General features: G+C 32.4%; 2 protein-coding genes across 2 annotated transcripts in view; one reads left to right on the top strand and one right to left on the bottom strand.

Moving 5' to 3' along the window:
- The first annotated feature begins 7,040 nt into the window (after nt 1–7,040).
- Nucleotides 7,041–11,754, top strand: LOC149899535 (odorant receptor 4-like). The gene is made up of 5 exons (XM_090114026.1): nt 7,041–7,843; nt 8,280–8,379; nt 10,562–10,666; nt 11,215–11,370; nt 11,689–11,754. The coding sequence occupies exons 1-5, from the start codon at nt 7,041–7,043 to the stop codon at nt 11,752–11,754; spliced, it is 1,230 nt and encodes a 409-aa protein (XP_089970152.1).
- A 7,428-nt stretch (nt 11,755–19,182) lies between these two features.
- Nucleotides 19,183–21,577, bottom strand: part of LOC149899536 (atrial natriuretic peptide receptor 1) — a 137,890-nt gene continuing 135,495 nt past the window's right edge. Inside the window, exon 20 of the mRNA XM_090113468.1 lies at nt 19,183–20,863. Coding sequence (XP_089969594.1) covers nt 20,279–20,863 — 585 coding nt within the window. The 3' untranslated portion in view covers nt 19,183–20,278. The remainder of the gene's footprint in view (nt 20,864–21,577) is intronic.

Genomic DNA, 21,577 nt, shown 5'->3' on the forward strand with positions numbered 1-21,577 from the left:
ACGTTGTTCTGCTCTATTGCCCCCTTTTCATGTTTTCTCTTCATAAGAATTTTCCTTACGCCTTAGAATAGTTAAAAATAGCCGAATTTTTCTAGCTGATCTCGAGTTTTATTTGGCGATTTATTTTTATTTTATCTATAGATTATTTAAGAATATTTAAGGTACCTATCTATACTAATATAATAAAGAGGAAAGATTTGTATGTATGTATGTATGGTTTTCACGCATAAACTACTGGACCGATTTTGATGAAATTTGGCACAGATAATCATTAGACCCTGAAAAAGAACATAGGCTACCTTTTATTGCGAAATATGTAACACGGGCGAAGCCGGGGCGGACCGCTAGTAACTTATAAGTGAATACGTGTACAATGGTGAAATAAGTGAGCTACATTTGTATGAACATCTACTATCTAATATTATGGAGAGGATAGATTTAATGTTTGTTTGTTTGTTATAGGCTTGTATCACTCGACCGATTTTAAAGATTTTTTCACTAATAGAAACCTACATTATTAAGAAATTACATGACTAGATAGTATAAAACAGTCGCATTCTCTTCCTTTATGTATGCTTAAATCTTTAACTACGCCGTTGCCTAGTTAATGATATAGATAGTGATTTTGATGCGGTTTTTTTTAAATAGAGTGATTTTCAAGGAAGGTTCATTAGGGTTTCATTCAGGCGAAGCCGTGGGGAAAAGCTAGAAGGCTATATTTTATTAGCTACTTTGTATATAAACCAGAAAATTAAATCCTGTTTATCAAACATATTTTTATTACAAGAAACACTTACAAAGAGCGTAATACAAAAATTGTTTACCTAGCTTACGGGCAAAATAAACAAAAAAGCGTTCTTATCATCCAGGAACAAATTAAATGGAATATGATGAGTTTGTAGCTCAGGACAACGCTAAAAAGGTTGAATGTAAAAGAGGGTCTATGGTTACATAGACCCTCTTTTATTGTTCTTTTGTTGTTAAACAGTGAGGTAATATTTTCCTTATGAAGTGAAGTATTGACGGGGTTAGGAGGGTAATTGAATAAGGGAGTTTTTTATGTAGTCCGGGATACATCGCCCATTTTTGCAAGTGATTACTATCAAGCTAATTTTTCGTGAGTAGCTTTATTTTGATGAGATGCCCAATAATTTCATGTACAAAACTCTCGATTGTGGTAGCTACCAGAGGAAACAAGGATAAAATATTTTGATTTGATGGTTCTCAAATATTAATTATTAACTGAATGTTTTTTTTTTGTTCAATCTCAAGATAATTATCTAAATTATTCGAAAAAATATTTGTCCTACAAAATCTATGGTTTGATCAAAGAGTCCCCCTTTCCAATGTGTATCGATAACGAAGTCATCATAAATGATTACTAACCAGCTGATTTTTTTATTTTCACTTTTTTAATACTTATATAATTCAACAGACATATTGTCCTACAAATTGCGTAATAAATATTTGAGAACCGTCAAATCAAAAATTTTTATCCTTGTTACCTCTGTAAGCTACCACAATCGAGAGTTTCGTACATGAAATTATTGGGCATCTCATCAAAATAAAGCTACTCACGAAAAATTAGCTTGATAGTAATCACTTGCAAAAATGGGCGATGTATCCCGGACTAATGCTTGTGTCGAAGCTTGTGTAAATTGAGTTTCGTTCTGAAATTATTTTTGTAAGTTAATGCAGTTTTCTGACTATTAAAACTTTAAATGATATTAGTATTAACTAGCTGTGTTCTGCGGTTTTACCCGCAGTGCGCCGTTCCTGTTAGTTTTAACGCGATGATATATAAGCCTTATAGCCTTCCTCGATAAATGGGCTGTGTTAGATAACTGAAATAATTTTTAAAATCGGACCAGTAGTTCCTGCAAGCGCGTTCAAACAAACAAACAAACTCTTCAGCTTTATAATATTAGAAGTATAGATTTATCTGTACATTTACATAACATCACCACTGCTCGAAACGGTGAAAGAAAACATCGTGACAAAATCGATAGGTCGATGAATCAAAAGTTCGACGACATGACGTGTCGACTGTCGTCCACCAACACGCACTTGGTCAGCGTGGTGGATTATGGCCTGTACCCTCAGGAGAGCCGTGTCCCAGCAGTGGGAACGTATATGGGCTGATGATGATGATTATGATTATGAAGCTTAAAGGCGGTTGTATAATAATTGTTGTATAAATGTGCAGTTGATCACAAATAAATATTATATGTTAATACTCTGCGTAAAGCTGCTACAAGACTCCAAGCTGTGTTAAGTCGTTGAAACTCCTTACAAATTTAACTTCACAAAACTAAGAGATACATTATACAGGGTGTCCCAAAAAGTAGTGATGAACGGAAGCTGGGAGGTAGAGGACCTAGAGGGCTATCCGAATCACCCCTATGTATGTTATGCGATTTTTCGTATTTTCGGAGTTATGACATTTTTTTCAATTTTTCATCTATGGCTGAGTACGATGAGATTTTTATTTATGGTGACGTGAATTATTGCGCTAGATGCTTGATTTTTTTTGTGTGCTAAGCTGTAAGATAGGCCAATTCATTATGGTAACATTTACTATCGTTAGATCTTCGAATGGAATAAAAAGAAGAATTAAATGCCAAGAAAGATAAAATTACCCAGTATGTTCACAACTTCAAGGGCCCGTAAAAAAATAAAATCACATAAAAAAAGTTTTCCGTTTGGCTTTTAAAAACTTGCTCTATCTATCAGGTAGCTACCCTGAAAATTTCATTTTATTATTCAGAAGGCTTCAATCGAAAAATTGAAATCTAAATGTGGTAATTGCAAAAATTGAATTAACATGATGATTAATGAAAACCAATAACAAGGTGTTTAATTACCAGAAATTTTTAAAATGACCCCGCTATTGCTCAGAGCAAGTGCAACATCACCGTAAGAAATTGTCTTTTAAATGTCTGAATGTCCTTTTATCATTTTTAATGGTTTCTTTTGCTACTATTAATTTCCGGGTTATTTCGTCCAAATTGTGGCAGTCTCTCGTCTTTGTAGTATCTCCACAGAAAAAAATCAATAGGGTTTATGTCCGGGGACCGTGGAGGCCAGGCTAAAGGGCAAAGATACCCTGAAAGATGGATTGGACGTTGCAGCCTGCGCATGCGCCGGTGACGCCTACCTTAAAGCCTGGCCTCCACGGTCCCTCGACCTAAACCCCATTGATTTATTTCAATGGGGATACTAAAAAGACCTCGGCTACTTGAGAGAATGCCACAATTTGGACGAAATAACCCGGAAATTCATAGTAGCAGAAGAAACCATTAAAAATGATAAAAGGGCATTCAGACATTTAAAAGACAACTTTTTACGGTGATGTCGCACTTACATTGAGCAACAGCGGGGTTATTTTAAAAATTTCTGGTAATTAAACACCTATTTATTGGTTTTAATGATCATCATGTTAATGAAATGTTTGCACTTACCACATTTAGATTTAAATTTTTCGATTGAAGCCTTCTGAATAATAAAATAAAATTTTCAGGGTAGCTACCTGATAGATAGAGCAAGTTTTTAAAAGCCAAACGGAAAACTTTTTTTATGTGATTTTATTTTTTTACGGGCCCTTGAAGTTGTGAACATACTGGGTAATTTTATCTTTCTTGGCATTTAATTCTTCTTTTTATTCCATTCGAAGATCTAACGATAGTAAATGTTACCATAATGAATTGGCCTATCTTACAGCTTAGCACACAAAAAAAATCAAGCATCTAGCGAAATAATTCACGTCACCATAAATAAAAATCTCATCGTACTCAGCCATAGATGAAAAATTGAAAAAAATGTCATAACTCCGAAAATACGAAAAATCGCATAACATACATGGGGGTGATTCGGATAGCCCTCTAGGTCCTCTACCTCCCAGCTTCCGTTCATCACTACTTTTTGGGACACCCTGTATAGTATAAATTGGATTCCTGCTTCTTGAATAAATTAAATTCCTGTGTCTGTATTTATGCAAGTAGTTTAAAAATATAAATCAGTTGTTTTAATGAATGATAACGTCATTTATTCGTTAAGATATTACGTAATTATTCCATCAATGATCACTTTATAGCAAAACATATTTTTGAACTTCTAAATACTTTTCTAATAAAATTGTGATTTATATTCCGTTTTTTTTTTCGTGGTAGCTATTACTTACTGCTTGAAGTTTTAATTATTATTAAATAATAAAAAGACAGCACTTAGCAAGGGCTATTATTAAAAGGAATGTGTTGTCTGTTTTTTGATACATTTTCATATACAGTTGATAAGCAAATATTCAGCTAAATGTATTCGTGTGACAGCATAATTTCACAGCATTGATAAACATATACGAGATTTTTTTGCCTACATGTACATGAATACAATATGTTTATGAAATTTAACAATAGTTCAATGTCAGTGAATTTTAGTATGTTTCGATGGATTAAAAAGGTTTAAAATAATACTTTCCTGTTTGTAGAGTCACAAATTATTAGCACTCAATTTTAAAATATTATTTATTACTCACAGTATCACTGAATATTAAGAGACTAGTTTCGTTGTAAATACAGAAAATATCAATTCAAAGAAGTCATTTTATATCCTAAAATATATGAGATGACATCATGTAAATCGTAACATCTCCCTCTAACTGTACAATAAATTCGTTCTTTAGAAACGTAGAGGTTAAATTAATTTTACCTCTTTAAAGAATCTTAAATAATATGTGATTTTAATTACACTTTGTATTCAAAATTATAACATACTAGCGGTCCGCCCCGGCTTCGCCCGTGGTACATATTTCGCAATAAAAAGTAGCCTATGTTCTTTCTCAGGGTCTAAGGATTGTCTTTGTGGTAAAATTTCATCAAAATCGGTTGAGAGGTTTAAGCGGGAAAGCGTAACAGACAGACAGATAGAGTTACTTTCGCATTTATAATATTAATAGTAGGGATTATCTATACTAATAATATAAACCTGAAGAATTTGTTTGTTTGTTTACTTGAACGCGCTAATATCAGGGACCACGGATCCGAATTAAAAAAATATTTCACTTTTTAGATAGCTCATGTATTGAGGAATGCTAAGACCAATATTATAGGAGCGAAGCAATGCGGATAAACCGCGGGGCACAGCTAGTGTTGAAATATAAGAGATTTCATTTCAAGCCATCATGCATATCCTTACGTGAATAAGCTAAAATATCAAATGAAATACTTTGAATATATCAAAGTAAACATAAATGTACATCCAAGTTCATTAAAGACACTAATTACTTGATACAATCTCAATTTATAAAGATTATACGGCAAAGTTGTGAAGTCAGCTAATTAGTAGCGGTGTAACGTTGACACCGACTTCGTAAATTGGCTATTATAATTTTGTTAAAACCCGAAATGGGAAGATAATTTCGCTAAAGGGATTGGAAGTTCGTTTAACTTTTGCACCCTAGTTCAGGGTTTTGTTTATTTATTTATGTTCTAGATTAAGTTAGCCACCAATTTCTAGGTAATAACAACTTAAACTGGCTTAGCTTTAGAACGAAATATTTGTTAAAATTACATAGATAAAAAATAATAGATATCTATTGTATTGTAATCAGAAAACAAAATTATAACGAATTCGTATATTCGCAATACCTAATATAGGTATTACCATATATTAAGTATTGCGAATAGCAATTGTTGCATGTTTGTATTGTATTAATGTGATAGAATCGAAAATGCAGTTAGAATTTTACTTTATATAGATAAGCAATTTAATTCATGACATATAGAACAATTAGTTAGAACTATGACGTTCTATGTAATTAAGTACTATATAGGTACGTAGGTATACATAGACTAAGAAACGTGCTTTAAACTGAATCAAGTCTATTAAATTACCAGTATTCACGAGACCTTCATTTGAATTTATAATAAAAAGTCACAGCGCATCACCGCCTTTTCCTTGTTCTAATTTAGCAAATTTTTTATGAGTTGAACAAGTAAAGACGTTTTGATGTGTTTATGCCACATACATATTATATTGAATTTTCTATGGAAAATGTTAAAATTTGAAATATGAGCTTTTTACATAGGAGTGCAAAAGCACAGCATAAATATGCTGAAAAATTGCCCGGTGGTTAAAATAACACTTAAACACTAGAATTATGATGTTACAATATTAATACGCTGTGCCAATAAATACCTAGTTTCAAAATGAAAACAACATTTCTTGATAATATTATAGCCCTATAAGGCTTCGCTAATTACCTTAACGTTTTCATGTCAAAATTTGAAAAATCCATAACAAATCACCATTTCTTGGCCATTGTTTTTTTAAAGAAAAACATCAACTATTTTCATTTCCAAATTGTATAAGAATTTGTCGAGGAGTTTTGCCTGAAAATGTAACATACACACTAATCCATAAAACTTCTCCTCCTCCTTCTTCATCTATAATAATTATTATTGTAAGTGATGAAATATTATTTTGATAATTTGTGCTTTTAATTGAAGGTCTATTAAACATAAATAAAACAATTACAATTCCCAATAAAGGTTTATTAAATTATTTGTTATCAAAACAAAGTTCAGCGTTATCAATTTACAACATAATTTAATTTCTAGCTTCAGTAAAATAACAAAATTGTTTATCTATATTGAATACTAGCTTTCCGCCTGCGGCTTCGCCCGCGTTTTCAAAGGAAAACCCGCATAGTTCCCGTTCCCGTGGGATTTCCGGGATAAAACCTAGCCTATGTTACTCGTGGATAATGTAGCTTTCGAATGATGAAAGAATTTTTAAAATTCGGTCCAGTAGTTTATGAGCCTATTCATTACAATCAAACAAACAAACAAAGTTTTCCTCTTTATAATATTAGTGTAGATTTACCTCACAAAAGGTCTGTTTTAATAAAACGAAAACATTAATATTATTAAAAGCTCAAAATATAACATTACTGTTTAAATATCACATATTTTTATAACGTTGAATACCGACCACATTGCTATAAAAACGGTTTGAAACAACATTTTAAATTAAAACAAAGCAAAATGATTGTAAATAAAATCCTTAATATTACAAAAGGGCTGGAAAGCACTCAACATCCCTTATTAGGCCCGAATCTACGAGGCTTGTATTTATTCGGCCTTTGGCAAAAAGGGAATAAAATACGGAATTTTTTCTTTAACATTTTCCACGCAATGTCTTTTATATTTGTTCTTACGCAGTTCTACGCTTTGTATCAAATGAAAGATGATATTATGCAAGTGATCCTTAATTTTTCCCTCACCGCCGTGAGCCTCGTTTCGATTTCAAAGAATTTTCGCACGATTTTCTATCAGACGAAATGGAATCAGCTCTTCGATAATATAGCGCACGAGGAGCGTAAAGAAATAGCGAAAGGGGACAAAACAGTATTGAAATACATGCGTCATTATACCGTCTATTCGAGAATAGTCACCTATCTCTATTGGTCAACGGCAATAGTAACGTATTTCGTACTTCTGGTGTCCCCGTTTTTGAAGTACGCGGCAGAACCAGTATATCGTGAGCTAGTTCGTAATGGTACTGAGCCGTATCCACAGATCTTGTGTTCTTGGTTTCCATTCGACAATACAGTAATGCCTGGGTACATATATGGTATAATATGTCATGTAATAGTGACCACGCAGGGAGCTGGTGTAATTGCCGTTTTTGATATGAACGCTGTGACAATTATGACGTTTTTGAAAGGACAAGTACAAATACTGGGGTATAAGTGTGAAAATATATTTGATGCGAGAAAATATCTGGATAAGAAAGAGGTTTTTGGGAATATAAAGGAATGTTATCGGCTCCATTCGTTTATTTCAGAGTGAGTTTGAAGCCCTTGTTGAAGTTTGCCAAAGTTTCTTCTAAATTAAGCTGGTATACATGATCCGTTATACCGTAAATGACGTAATGAGTTGGCTTAATGATTAATGTGTACATGTACCTTTATTTAATTTAGTATTCTTCTCTTCTATGAAACAGTAAAGAAATGTTTATAATTATGAACGAAAATACTGTTCTTCATAACAATCTGTAGAGGCTTTTTTTTCAGGGCTATTAAGTTTGATTACGTTTTACGATTGGTACCTTAAAGTTTTATTAAAAATATCTTCTGAAAAAAATGTCTGTATTATTTATAGATGAATAAATGTATCGAATTCTTCAACAAACAATAATGTTGTATCTAATCAAATAACCAGGAACATGATTGGTTTAAAAATGGCAATCCTTAAATAATTTCAACGTTTTCTTTCTTTCAGACAATATTCTTTACTCAACTCTTTATTGTCACCAGTGATGTTTTTATACGTACTCATCTGTTCGATCATGATTTGCTGCAGTATTGTACAGCTTAGTTTGGTAAGTATTTAAATATTTCTTCAGCAATTAATATAGAACTCTTTGTCTATGGGACTTCTGTAGCATTGGGTTTGTAACGCTGTCACTCCTGAACGGCTGTACGGATTTGGATGAAATTAGATTTTTTCATAGATAAAATTATGTAGTTTTGTGAGGAAGTAAAGCTGTAGGAAAATATGAGATAGATGTTTTAAGAAACGGATATCGTACGATAACTTTCAATTGCGATCAATATCAAAACCTCGGGTTAAAAATCTGTTATTTTTCTATTACAATAATTAATTAATATAAAAAGTATGTTTTTGTCTCATTTATTTGTTCATAGCACTATATTAGAACGCATAATTTTTCTCTATAAAACAATTAAACTTTCTTTGGCATTTTCATAAATCAAGTTTGCAAAATTAATTAATTAATAAAGACAATTGTTAGGAAGAAACTCTGGAAGTTAGGTACTCCTTGCAAAATCTTCGCATTTCTGTATTGTCTGTTTCATTTTGAGAAACGTGTGAGATAACTTTGATTAATTTTATATAATAAAATATGTTATATAAAAACTTATTTTGTTAAAAGTAGACCAACGTAAGTAGTTTTCGTATTTTTAAATAGTGAAGTCCCATGTCCCCTAATGGGGTAAGGGGCAGATGAATTATACATCTGTTTCACTGGTCAAGTTTCTGCCAGACCTGCCAGACCTGCCATTTTTTTTTTCGTCTTCACCAGGAATCGAACCCTCGGAGACCTCGGTTCTACGCTCTTGCGTACCAAGGAATTTTTAAATAAAGATTTGTAAGTCTTAATCACAATGCATGTTCATGTTTTTAAAACTCTATACATATTTAAAAAAGTAGTTTGTGAAATAAATTTACATTTTTACGTTTGTAAAAGAATAATTGAATACACTCAAATAAATCTTACATTTTTATAGTTCTTATTGAACTGGGCTTTTGAGAGTGAAAATACTAGCTTTCGCATCAAAGGAAATTCCCATAGGAATGATACGTTACGAACGTAGCCACACTTAAGGCTAAAATCTTACAAACAAACAAATAAACATATATTAGCATTTATAAATGTAGTAAGGAAGCAAATATGAGAAACTATCAAACCCGGCGAACTCCGTTTCGCCACCAGATACACTTTTTCTTTGCTATAAACCTCACGAAGCCGATCTTTCCAACGAATGCAAAACCGTGTAAATCGGTTCGTGCGTTCTGGAGTTATAGCGTCAGGAAGGAAAACTCGACTTATTTTTATAAAGTAGATATGTAGATACTACCTACATATATTTAAACATCTTTAACAAGATTTTCTTTGACATTTCGATCATAATAAATGTCTCTTGGATCAGCTCTTATATATAGAATCTTATTGTATCAGTACAAAAATCGTATAATATAAGTGTAGTCAAGTTCACTTCATCGAAATAAGATGTTCCTTATTGAGATATTTCTTTTGAAAGGGTACAGGAAAATCAGATAAATTTCCGCATGAATGGCATTTCAGTTGTAACAGAAAACAAAGTTTTACAAAAACATAAGATTTCTGAGGAAATGAAAAAATCCTTTTATGTTTTCTTGCCTCGTGGAGATATAAAATATTATTTAATGTTATTTCGTTTAAATATTTGGATCTTACCATTTTAGTGTTATTTTATCGTACAATATTAAATAAAATAAATCTTCGTTTTTGTACAGACATAGACATATTACTTGTTCTATTTAAATTTATTTTTTTGGTTAAAGTCCCAATGTAGAGAACCCCGCCGCGAACCCCGGACTTATCGATTTGAAGTCCGCGGTTCTTACCACTGAGCCACTGCACTATTTTGCACTATTACTTGCACGATATTATATCGAGGGACATATATTTTATTTATCGTGTTAAATATTATATAAGGAACTAGCTTTCCGCCCGCGGCTTCGCCCGCGTTTTCAAAGAAAAACCCGTTCCCGTAGGATTTACGGGATAAAACCTATCCTATGTCCTTTCTCGGGTATCAATATATCTCTATACCAAATTTCATGCAAATTGGTTCAGTAGTTAAGGCGTGATTGAGTAACAGACAGACAGACAGAGTTACTTTCGCATTTATAATATTAGTATGGATTAAGCACGTTTTAATTGTCAGTATTTAATTATTCTACGCTTTTCTGCAAGATAAATGTTTTCTTTTTTACAGAATGAGTTGGCGATAACGCAAAAGTTGTTGATTTTAGAATATACAGTAGCGCTTGTGGTACAACTTTTTATATACTGTTGGCATAGCAACGAACTGGCCGTACTTGTAAGTTTGTTTCATCTTTATTTCGATATAAACTGTATAACGAACTAAAATTAAGGCCAAAGTTCTCGCTTGCGAACTTTTCATTAAATGTAGGAAAGAGAGGATACCTTAGTTTTTAGTTTTAGGTGTTTGTTCCTCAATATAAGTAACAACTTTTCCTTGTAGATGTGTGTTATTCAATTATTTATTTATTGATACTTTAAGATATAATAAAAAAACACATACACAGACACTTAAAGATAGCTTAAACAAAGAAGAATTTGCGGTCTTATCGCTTAGGCCTTAGAGCGAATCCTTTCAGACAACCTTTGGCCAAACCAACTAACAATTACCCCAAAACTACAGAGAATTTGATCAATCAGCTTATGTAACAGAGTGTGGTTTTCCCGTGGGACACAACATTTGTCCTTGTTTTTTATCACCTTTTTAATCGGTTTCTTAAAAAAAAGAGGTTCTATGTTACTTACACTACGTTTTTGTTTCCTTTTTAATCTGTGCTTACTTTTATTATCTTTATTTAATCTACAAATTGTTGTTAATCTTTACAGAGCGGCAGCGTAGACCGGGGCGTCTATAACAGTAATTGGTGGACCAGCGATGTAACTTCTCGCAAATTGTTACTTATTTTGGCGGGAAAAATGTCTACGCCGTTTATATTCGACGCCGGACCGTTTACGACATTATCTGTGCCTACTTTTATAGAGGTAACTGATTTTTATTGCGCCAAACTGGCTACTAGTAAAGTTTGTACCAAATAACGTGCTCTAAATTTCCTTGTGACAGTTTTTTTTCAGAATGTAAATGCTTGTGAAGGTTGTCTTATATCTTTACATTTTATAACAGTTTTCATTCTTGTTCCGTGTACCTACTGAGTATTTAGTTAATGTTTTGATTGCAAATAAAATGTTATTGTATTAAATCAATAACAATCTTAATAATAGACATGCATGTATGACATAAAGCTTTGTTTAGGGTATAATTGTTTGTGGTTAATTACTCACTTAATTATCTATTGTTTACAGATCATGAAAGGCTCCTACAGTTTCTACACGCTGTTTGCGAGATTGGAAGAAACAACTAGTAACTAAAATGTGTGGAATTTCCTTAATTCCTGTTAATTACATAAAATGAATAAAAAATGGAAATGAATCAATTTTTTGTATGTTTTACGCATCATAAAAGTGTATTAAAATAAAAGCTTGAGTTGTTTTATTTCAATTAAAAAAAATTGTCGAATCTAACAGCTAAAGTTCCCGTTTACAACTTTACTATCTTAGAATAGAATAGAAAAGAATAGAAAACACTTTATTGTACAATGCATACAATTTGGCGGCCTTATCGCTTAAAAGCGATTACCTACATACCATCTTTAATTGCTAACCGATAACGAATTAGATAACTTTTCAGATAGCTTTTATTTACATACCTAAGTGGAGTCCCATGTCCCTAAGTGGGGTAACCGGCAGATGTATTATACATTTGTTTCACTGATCGATTTTCTTTAGGGACAAGTAGGTGATCTTCCTTCCGTGCCTTCTGTATCCTACCAGACCAAGACATTTTTTTTTCTTCGTCTCCACCGGGAATCGAACCCAGGACCCCTCGGTGTTACGCTCATGCGTCAATCACTGTACCGAGGAGGCGGTCATTATTTACATGATTAACAAGAATTGCTTCATTAAAATGAAAATAAAATTAAAATAATAGTGAATCAATTTGTCAATCTTTTTTTTCATATAAGCTTCAATAAATATTTTTAAAAATAGCAAAGCTTTGTATCTGAATTGTTTACTTGTATATATGTCACGGTACACTAAAGGTAGGTGAGAACATAAACTTAAGATTAGCCGGCTAAACTTAGGTTTATTTTCGACGAGGTGTTAATGTTAGTTTGTTCTATCTTTAGCCGGCTAAACTTAAGTGTAACCGCAGGCCCGTGGCTAAAAATGTCGGGGTGGGTAGATTTGGTTAGCGCCGGGCCGGTGGAGGGCTTGAGGGGCCCGCACAGTGCCAGAAAACACTCGCCCTGTTCCTTACATGTATTATAGTAACCAAATCTACCCACCCCGACTCAGGGCAGAAAGCTGGTGGCTAGGTTAGGTTAGGTTAGAACTCTTAAGACCCGCACGAGCCGAGCGAGCGCAGCGAGCGTGCTGCGGCAGCAGCCGGCGAAGTGCCAGAAAACACTCGCCCTGTTCCTTACATGTATTATAGTAACCAAATCTACCCACCCCGACATTTTTAGCCACGGGCCTGCGGTTACACTTAAGTTTAGCCGGCTAAAGATAGAACAAACTAACATTAACACCTCGTCGAAAATAAACCTAAGTTTAGCCGGCTAATCTTAAGTTTATGTTCTCACCTACCTTTAGCCGTAACATATATATGAAAGACTAAAAAGACTATGAAAGACGTTCATTGACTTTTGGGTCATTGTTTTTACCAAATAAGTCTACGCCTTTTCGTTGTAAGCAAATTTTCGTAGTTTCTTATGTGTGTGTACTTTTACAATGACATGTTTTTCTTTCTCTTTTATTTTTCGAGTAAAGAACGATATTATACACAACCTAGATGAAAGATAATAATTAGCAAATATTATCTTCATAAATATATTATGTATTATATACGTATAGTCAATAACTACAGATCGTACAAAAATATCGGACAATTTGTACGTATCTTATTAAAGAAAACACGAATGTAATAGCATTTCAAAATATATCCTAGCAAGTATGAAATAAAGGACATTTTTCAAAGCAAAATGTAGTCTATCGAAAATAATTATTTTTCTCTCGCCACGGCGACAATGCGTTTTATAAATTTTTCCAGTTTAAAGTTTATTTTTATAAAAGATTAGTTCATACAATTTTATTGAAAAGGTTTCTATACTAATATTATAAAACTGAAAATTTTGTTTGTTTGTTTGAACGCGCTAATCTCAGGAACTACTGTTCCGATTTGAAAAATTATTTCGGTGTTAGATAGCCCATTTATCGAGGAAGGCTATAGGCATTATATCATCACGCTTAGACCAACCATAGCGGAGCACTGAGACCTGAGTTTAATATTACGTTATTTTGAAGATACGAGATTAGGCTTACCTAAGTCACTTCTGATCCATTCCCATAACTCAAAATGGATAAAAGTAAGTACTATTGAAATTCTCAATAGTGGCGTAAAAAGGGTCAGTAGGTAGTTAAAGCATGAAATTGTAGACAAATTTTCTCTGATTCAATGTGCTGGTCCACCTTATCCCTTATTGACTTAGATCTTATTTAATGATCTAAGCTTATTGATGAGCAATGATTATTAACAATGTAGGTTTCAATGTTATTTTACATTAAAGTCTATTTAAAGGTAAGTTCATATTATTATACCAAGTAATTGCCGCTTTAAAAAATATTTAAATCAATTCCTATCAGTTTTAAAGATGTCATAAAATTTATACTCGGTTAAAGACCTGGTGTGAAAAAGCTCATCAAATTCTTCAGGACTATAAAATTCATTCATTTAAAAGTGATTACTTTCAGGGAATTAGAAAACATAGAAAGCAGGCTGAGGAGAAATCATATTACTGCTATATCAACGACTTTAGATTATAAATGACACTCTCAATTAGGGTTGGCAATTTGTAATCTTTGAAAAATTCTTTCGGTGTTAGATAGCACATTTATAGCCTTCCTCGATAAATGTGCTATTAGTGTGATGATACATATCATCACACTAAAAGCAACAGGAGCGGAGCAATGTGGGTAAAACCGCGGAACACAGCTTACCGATGTGTTTATAGTTTACAGTCTATATACCTATTTATTATAAGTGACAAACGCAGGTTGTTAATCTAATGACGTTTTAAAAGTGCTTCTCGAAGAAGTCTAATTGAATAAATAAATGTTTGAGTTTGAGTTTAGTCGTTCAATTAAAAAGTCTGGTCAGGTCAATGTTTATATCATGGAAACATAATATTAGCTAAACAGATAAGAATGAAATTATCATAAATGACAGAGACGAGTCTATAACTTTGTAGTCCAAGTTTAGGTTAGGATATATATTATACTAGCGGTCCGCCCCGGCTTCGCCCGTGGTACATATGAAAAATAGATGTTGGCCGATTCTCAGACTTACCCGATATGCACAGAAAATTTCATGAGAATCGGTCCACCCGTTTCGGAGGAGTATGCAGACTAACATTGTGACACGAGAATTTTATATATAAGATAAGATGAATAAAAGTTATTACTTCTTTGTCTTGTTTGCAATTATTGACCCATCTTATACGCTGTTAAAACATTTTCTGTTACATATACCTACTCTTCTACTCTAGTTTTATTAATAAAAAAATATAAGCTCATTGCCAACCCTACAGAACCCATCATCTGATCAGAACTGTCTTTGACAGCTACACGGGATCAAATAGAGGATTATTGCTCCGTGACGTCATAGCGGGGACTTTGTGAGAATATTTTGTGCATACGAATTTTTTTCGAACACGCCTTTTGTTGTTGTAATGAAGTTTTTGACAAAGGCTAGTAGATAGTTATGATGGAAATTTAACTGAAAATTGGGTTAAAATTCATAGAATATGAATCAATTTTAAATAACTCTACACATGACATGATTGAGTTTTTAAAGTAGAAAAGCTGTTGTATCTTTCCACAAATAAGTATGTTAATTAGTAATATGTTATTTTATACGCAATTAATATTTATCATCCGCTTGTCATGTATGTACCTAAGTACCTACATCTATACTAATATTATAAATCTGAAGAGATTGTTTGTTTGATATGCCTATAGCCTTCCTCGATAAATGGGCTATCTAACACCAAAAGTATTATTCAAATCAGACCAGTAGTTCCTGAGGTTACCGCTTTCAAACAAACAAACAAACTCTTCAGCTTTATAATATTAGCATTTAGTATCACTACATAATATAAAACAAAGTCGCTTTCTCTGTCCCTATTTCCCTATGTCCCTTTGTATGCTTAAATCTTTAAAACTACGCAACGGATTTTAATGCGGTTTTTTTAGTAGATAGAGTGATTCAAGAGGAAGGTTTTAGTATATAATTTAGTAGGTTTTAGACAAAGCGGGCGAAGCCGCGGGCGGTAAGCTAGTAGATTATAATATAGATGACGCATATTGGTGGGATTGTTTATTTAAAATCTAGAGTAACTAGGTGCTTAGTCATATTTTTGTTTCATTTTCAATATTGGTTAGTGATAAAAATATATTGAAATGTGAGACGTTATTACCCTTTATCAAATGCAAACATTTTCATAATGCAAATATGTTCATTCAATTTTCATAGTAACGCAAAACTCCACTCTATATATGAAAAGTGCTCATTGCCAAAAACATATATTAATTGAAATTAACTGTTTTTATGTCATGCTGATTAAATTAGATTACCTTTGGAGGGTTTACGCGGTCCGTGCGCTGTTTGGCTCAAATATGTGATTTTTCAAACCAGATTGTCCATCAACCACTTATCTTACAAACATATGAATTACTAATAGGAAATTTTATTGTCTATGTAGTTAGTTAAGAGTTTTTTTCAATTAATACAGTATTTCTGAATACCATCAAGATAACTGAGCCGATGATTACTTGATTTCACTTTTAGTGTCAATTTCGAAGCTAAAAATATCTGAAATTGCTGACAGATCTAACACACAATTATTTTTAACTAACTGCAAAAATCCTTATTAAAATAGTTAGTTAAGAGATTTTTTTATTTTGGACTCCTAACTTACGAAATTAAAATCCGAACAATGTGAATTTTTTTAGAAATTATAGTCGACAAAATGATTATTTTCACCAAGATATTTGACTTTATTGAATATAATTTATACATATTGCAATAAAAGAATGTCTTACTTATAAGATAAAATTTAAAAAATCAACTAAGGTACCTCTATTATTTTTCTAAAAATTTTTTTAAAGTACTATAAAACACTGCGCGCGACCCGATTAAAATCAGTCGGCAGCGAGCCTTTCCAGAGAGAGGACATGTTGCTCGGCGCTCTCCTGCGGACCTATGCTGTTCATAGTAAAAGGATAGCGCAAGCCGCGATCTATCGTAATAGATCGCGGAGTTTTTGACTTGCGTGAAATAGAATATGCGCTCTTAAGTATATATCAGTACACATATGGCAAACAAATATATTATATAAAAAATAAATGCATAAAATTTTGAATGTTGGTAGGTACTCATTTTGTTAACACAGGATTGTTCTATGTAGTAGTAGTAAGTACCTACTACTACTAAAAGATTTTTTGGGCACTTATACACGTAAACCTTCACGTACCATATTCATTTATTCTAAAAGCTTAGTAAATTTCTAAGGATGAAACTTTTCGAACAGGAAATAATTGAAGATAATATTATCTTATGCAAAAGTTTAAAGAGCTATTTGTTATGGAGTATATTTCGGATTTCTTTGTTTTCCGGTTGTTACTTCCTAAGAAAGTTAGGGTCTGAGGAATATTGAGCTAGAAAAGTAGAATTAAATCAAGCTTATATTTGTATTAATACAAAAGTTTACGTAGAGATTACATCATTTGTATTAAACCTCACACTGTGCCTGTTGATTATTCATGTAACATGGCATGGCAAAATGCCATAATTGGCTGAAAAATAAAATAATATTTTTTTTGATAAATGTTACTCACAAGAGGTGGCTACCACAGGCCGAAAACTTCGACCCATGCTTAATAAGAATAAGAGACCCTAGATATAATATTATAATAATGGCAAAAAGTCGCAGGTTAAAAACCCGCCTAGTGATCCAATTTTTTCTATTCTATAAAAAAAATAAGAACTTTATGATACATACTCTCGTAGAAGGTGTCGATCTGGAGCATTTTCCGGTCATGTCGAGTTTATGCCTCATATAACTTGCCTGTGTGTAGATAACACCTGTTTGCACTTTTCTGTGTACACAATTTACGTGGTTTTGTCTATATAAATACTGTACTTATGTTGAATTTGATGATGAGATTATAATATTTCATACGTCTTTTCTACGCCATATTTTAGGTTTTGAAAAGTTGTGTAGCAATATTAGAATATTTTAAAAGAGCTCTTTCTTCTTATTAGGAACTAAACAGAATTTTGTTGTGTTATTTTGTCCTCACGCAAGTTACGGTTAAGTTATTTTTCTTGATTATCGTAAAAGAAATCCATGTTGAAACTTCAGAATATTTCAATACATAGATATAATATGACTAGTTGTGCCTGTGTAATTTTTCAAATCGGACCAGTAGTTCCCGAGATTAGCGCATTCAAATAGAAAAAGCTTTTTTAAAATAGGTTTTCGTTATAATATTATCAGTTTTTCTTTGACTGCGCGAGCGAAGCCGCGGGCGGAAACCTAGTAATATACCTTGCTTGCTTGCTTGCCTTCATTACATACCTTTTGTTTCATTGTATTTTGTTAATTTAATTTAGACATTTACAATTCTGTCACAAAAAACGTAAACGGATGACCGATTTTTATGAATTTTTCGTATATTCCATAGTTTTGAGAATTAATTTATAGTATACTACATACCGCTATTTGATAAGTTTGTACTAGCAGAACTTTTCGTCAAAATCAACTGAATACTTAAATAAATTTTCATGTAATAGTTGCAAGGAATGGATTAAACTTGCTTACAATAGGAAGACGTGAACGGTGGCAAGAGAGGCCTTTGGACAGCTGTCATGGCTGAATAATAAATAAAAAATAATAATATCTATACTAATATTACAAAGCTTACTAATATTATAAAGCTGAAGAGTTTGTTTGTTTGAACGCGCTAATCTCAGGAACTACAGCCCCCCTAGTCAAGTGGCTTTCTGTTAGCGTAGCGTTCAATAGAATAGACTCGAAATCTACAGCTACAGATACGTTTATCTACAGCTTACGTCAATCTCATACATTCGGTAGTCTATTCTATTGAACGCTACGCTAACAGAAAGCCACTTGACTAGGGGGGCTGGTCCGATTTGAAAAATTATTTCGGTTAGATAGCCCTTGTATCGAGGAAGGCTATAGGCTATAATTATATCATCACCCTAAGACCAACAGGAGCGGAGCAATGCGGGTGAAACCGAGGGGCACAGCTAGTAGTTAGATAAGGTAAAATAAATAAAACAAAACCATCTCACACTGTCTATTGAACGTTTTAAAAACATTTATTTTTACATTTATGTATTATAATTATTACACTTAAATCACAAAAAGGTAAAATTACCGTAATAAATAAGTCTTAATATATACATAGTCTCATTACTTATTTATCAAATAAATACTAGATAATTAAGTACTGTCATATTAAGTTTTGTTTCGCTAAGGCGGTGTTAAAAAACAATATTCAAATTTAATACAAAAATATGTAGAATGAAAATAAAAAGTGTAAACAAAAATATATAAAGATTTCATTACAATCCAAAAGATATCAAAATTGATCGGAATTCATTGTTCTAAAATTTCAATAAAAATTTACAACACACGCCTTGAAATAAAATGTCATATTTTTTAAATTAATAACTAGTTAAATCAATATGGCATTAACCAGACTCACAAACTAATATTATTTTTTATTAAAGAAATACATACACCTGTTTCTATAGTTATGAAGCTTATATTATTTATTTACATTTAAATATGTGTCACGAAGCAAAAACTATCGAAAATAAATCCATTAATTTGATGTAAATTAAAAATAAACAGCCATTTTTTATTATTTATCTATGTAATCGTCTCTTTGATTCAGTCGTTAATATTGACTGAAAGGTTTTAAGTTCAATTCTCGGCGGAAACTATAAAAACGATGGAAAATCTGTCCCTTACCCAACCATGGGACATGGGACTTCAGTTTTTGAAGTGAAACATCTTTCGAAAAAGAAGTTTCACTTCTGACACGTGTGCTCAGTACATACGTTCTTTTTTATATCAAGTTTGCTATCAATTCGTTTTATTTAAGAATATTGTTTTTATTAGGCCAAAAAGACATTTTACTCAAATAAATTTCATCATAATAATATAACGACACTATACAATATAATTTTCAAAATTGAAACATTAATAATAACATCGATCTCTTCAAACATATTTACATTCGTTAAAAACATTTAAGTAATAAAAATATTAATACGCACTGACTACGATTTATTTAGACCAGACGGCAATAATGCCAAATATACCCTAGTTTAAGATTGACTAATAGTGTATTTACAATTTTATTCCTATTACAATAGAGTCGAAAATAAGTCTACACATCTTTCATTTCCTGTAGTATGTCATGGTAAGTTACCATTCATTTGTCAAAATTTCTAACACGTTGTAAAATCTATAGAGAACTATCTCTAAAACTGTGGTATCTACTAAGATACCACAGTTTTTGAAAGCATCAGAAAAAAGACTGAGACATTTTTTGTTAGACCGAAAAACTACCGTCATTATTTTCTACAGGGAGAAAGAGCTTTAGATCTCTGCTACATTTAAATTCCCATCTAAATATCAGTACATTATCTACTTCTATAAGAGGGCTATCGTCTAATACATGTCACTATCTTAATATACATAAGAAAGTCTATAAGTCACAAATCCTAAAGTTCATTCACTCACACAACCGAATCATTGGGCTTATCCGTTTTGGACAGTAAAGGAACACTGCTATAGTCCTTAAGACACTGGTTCCCCTTCTTTATTCCGTTGTCGAACGAATTAGCTGTCGCCAATTTTGGCAACCAGTTATTATTCCCTATTTTCGACAGATGGTTAATCGAATTTAGTTGACAATCCTTCAGTTTAACTTTCGGATGGCTGTTCTGATTCACAGAATTGTGGTTCAAGGAATTCACGTTCAAAGATATGGAGTTTGTGACGCTGAATTTATCCGTGTCTTCACTATGGTCTCCATTAGCAACCGGTTCTGTTGGATCCGATAGTTGCCTTTGCATTTTGACCACTTGGAGCAACGGTTGTGCTTCTTTCTCCAATTTCATGACATCAGTCTTTTGCTGGATTATCCCAGAACCTCGTCGACTGGACGATCTTGAACTATTGTCCAATTTCTGCCTAAACGGGCTCAAGTGCGATAGAGATCCGCTATTGATTGATTGCGCCTGTAATTTAACTAAAGGTTTTTCCTTAGGCGCAGTCTCCAGTTCGCCCAACAACCAATACGTGACTAGAATTCCCTTGCCCTAAAACAAAAAGGAATGTTACTTGCGAAAATGCTAATTTGAGAAACTTTTATTGGTGTCTATTGGTAAGATTCGTTGATAGTCTAAACAAATACCTACAATAATACGCAAAAAATATTCAGAGACATTTTGCGACGAAAAAAGCTTGATTTAATTTATTTTCGTGCGAGAGATATTTAAGTGTCTAGAAGACAAATATTTTTGAGTTCAAATTATTATAATCTGCGAGTGTATTACGAAAGTCTAGCGAAATATACAATGGCTTAACAAATTCAAGGCACGCAAGATTAATGCATTTCATATTCTCTTCATTTTGATCACGCTTCGCCATTTTTATGGTTATTCAGCGTTAAATAGCAATCAAGATTATGTAAATTTACATTTTATAATAAAAATACATATTTGTTCAGGGAAATTGGAGACTAAACGTTCTAGTGTATATCAGATCGCTTTTGTTAAAAAGTTATTTCATACCTATTTTGAGTATGAAATAATTTGAAATTAAGGACACTGTCAATACCCGAAAATAAATTAAATGTACAAAAATATATACACACAAACATAGTTTAATGGGGAATGGAATGCGAGCAATTAATAACAAAGAAAATCTACTAACGAATCATACCAACTTTCTATATCATTCCAAGTTCAAAAAGACGTTGTGTTTTGATAACGTAAATAATCTTCTATAATATAAAAATGAATCCCAAAATG

Source organism: Colias eurytheme, chromosome 20 (assembly GCF_061535395.1).
Source record: "Colias eurytheme isolate Ceu_HAF_F1 chromosome 20, ilColEury1 Martin Lab GWU primary, whole genome shotgun sequence".
Taxonomy (NCBI): Eukaryota; Metazoa; Arthropoda; class Insecta; order Lepidoptera; family Pieridae; genus Colias; species Colias eurytheme.

What these genes read in the sequence shown, in the direction of transcription:
- LOC149899535 (XM_090114026.1), top strand. Translation starts at nt 7,041, where the DNA reads ATGATTGTAAATAAAATCCTTAATATTACAAAAGGGCTGGAAAGCACT. An exon ending in GTATTGTACAGCTTAGTTTG is followed by an intron (nt 8,380 to 10,561) that starts GTAAGTATTTAA and finishes TCTTTTTTACAG; the next exon opens with AATGAGTTGGCGATAACGCA. An exon ending in GCAACGAACTGGCCGTACTT is followed by an intron (nt 10,667 to 11,214) that starts GTAAGTTTGTTT and finishes TAATCTTTACAG; the next exon opens with AGCGGCAGCGTAGACCGGGG.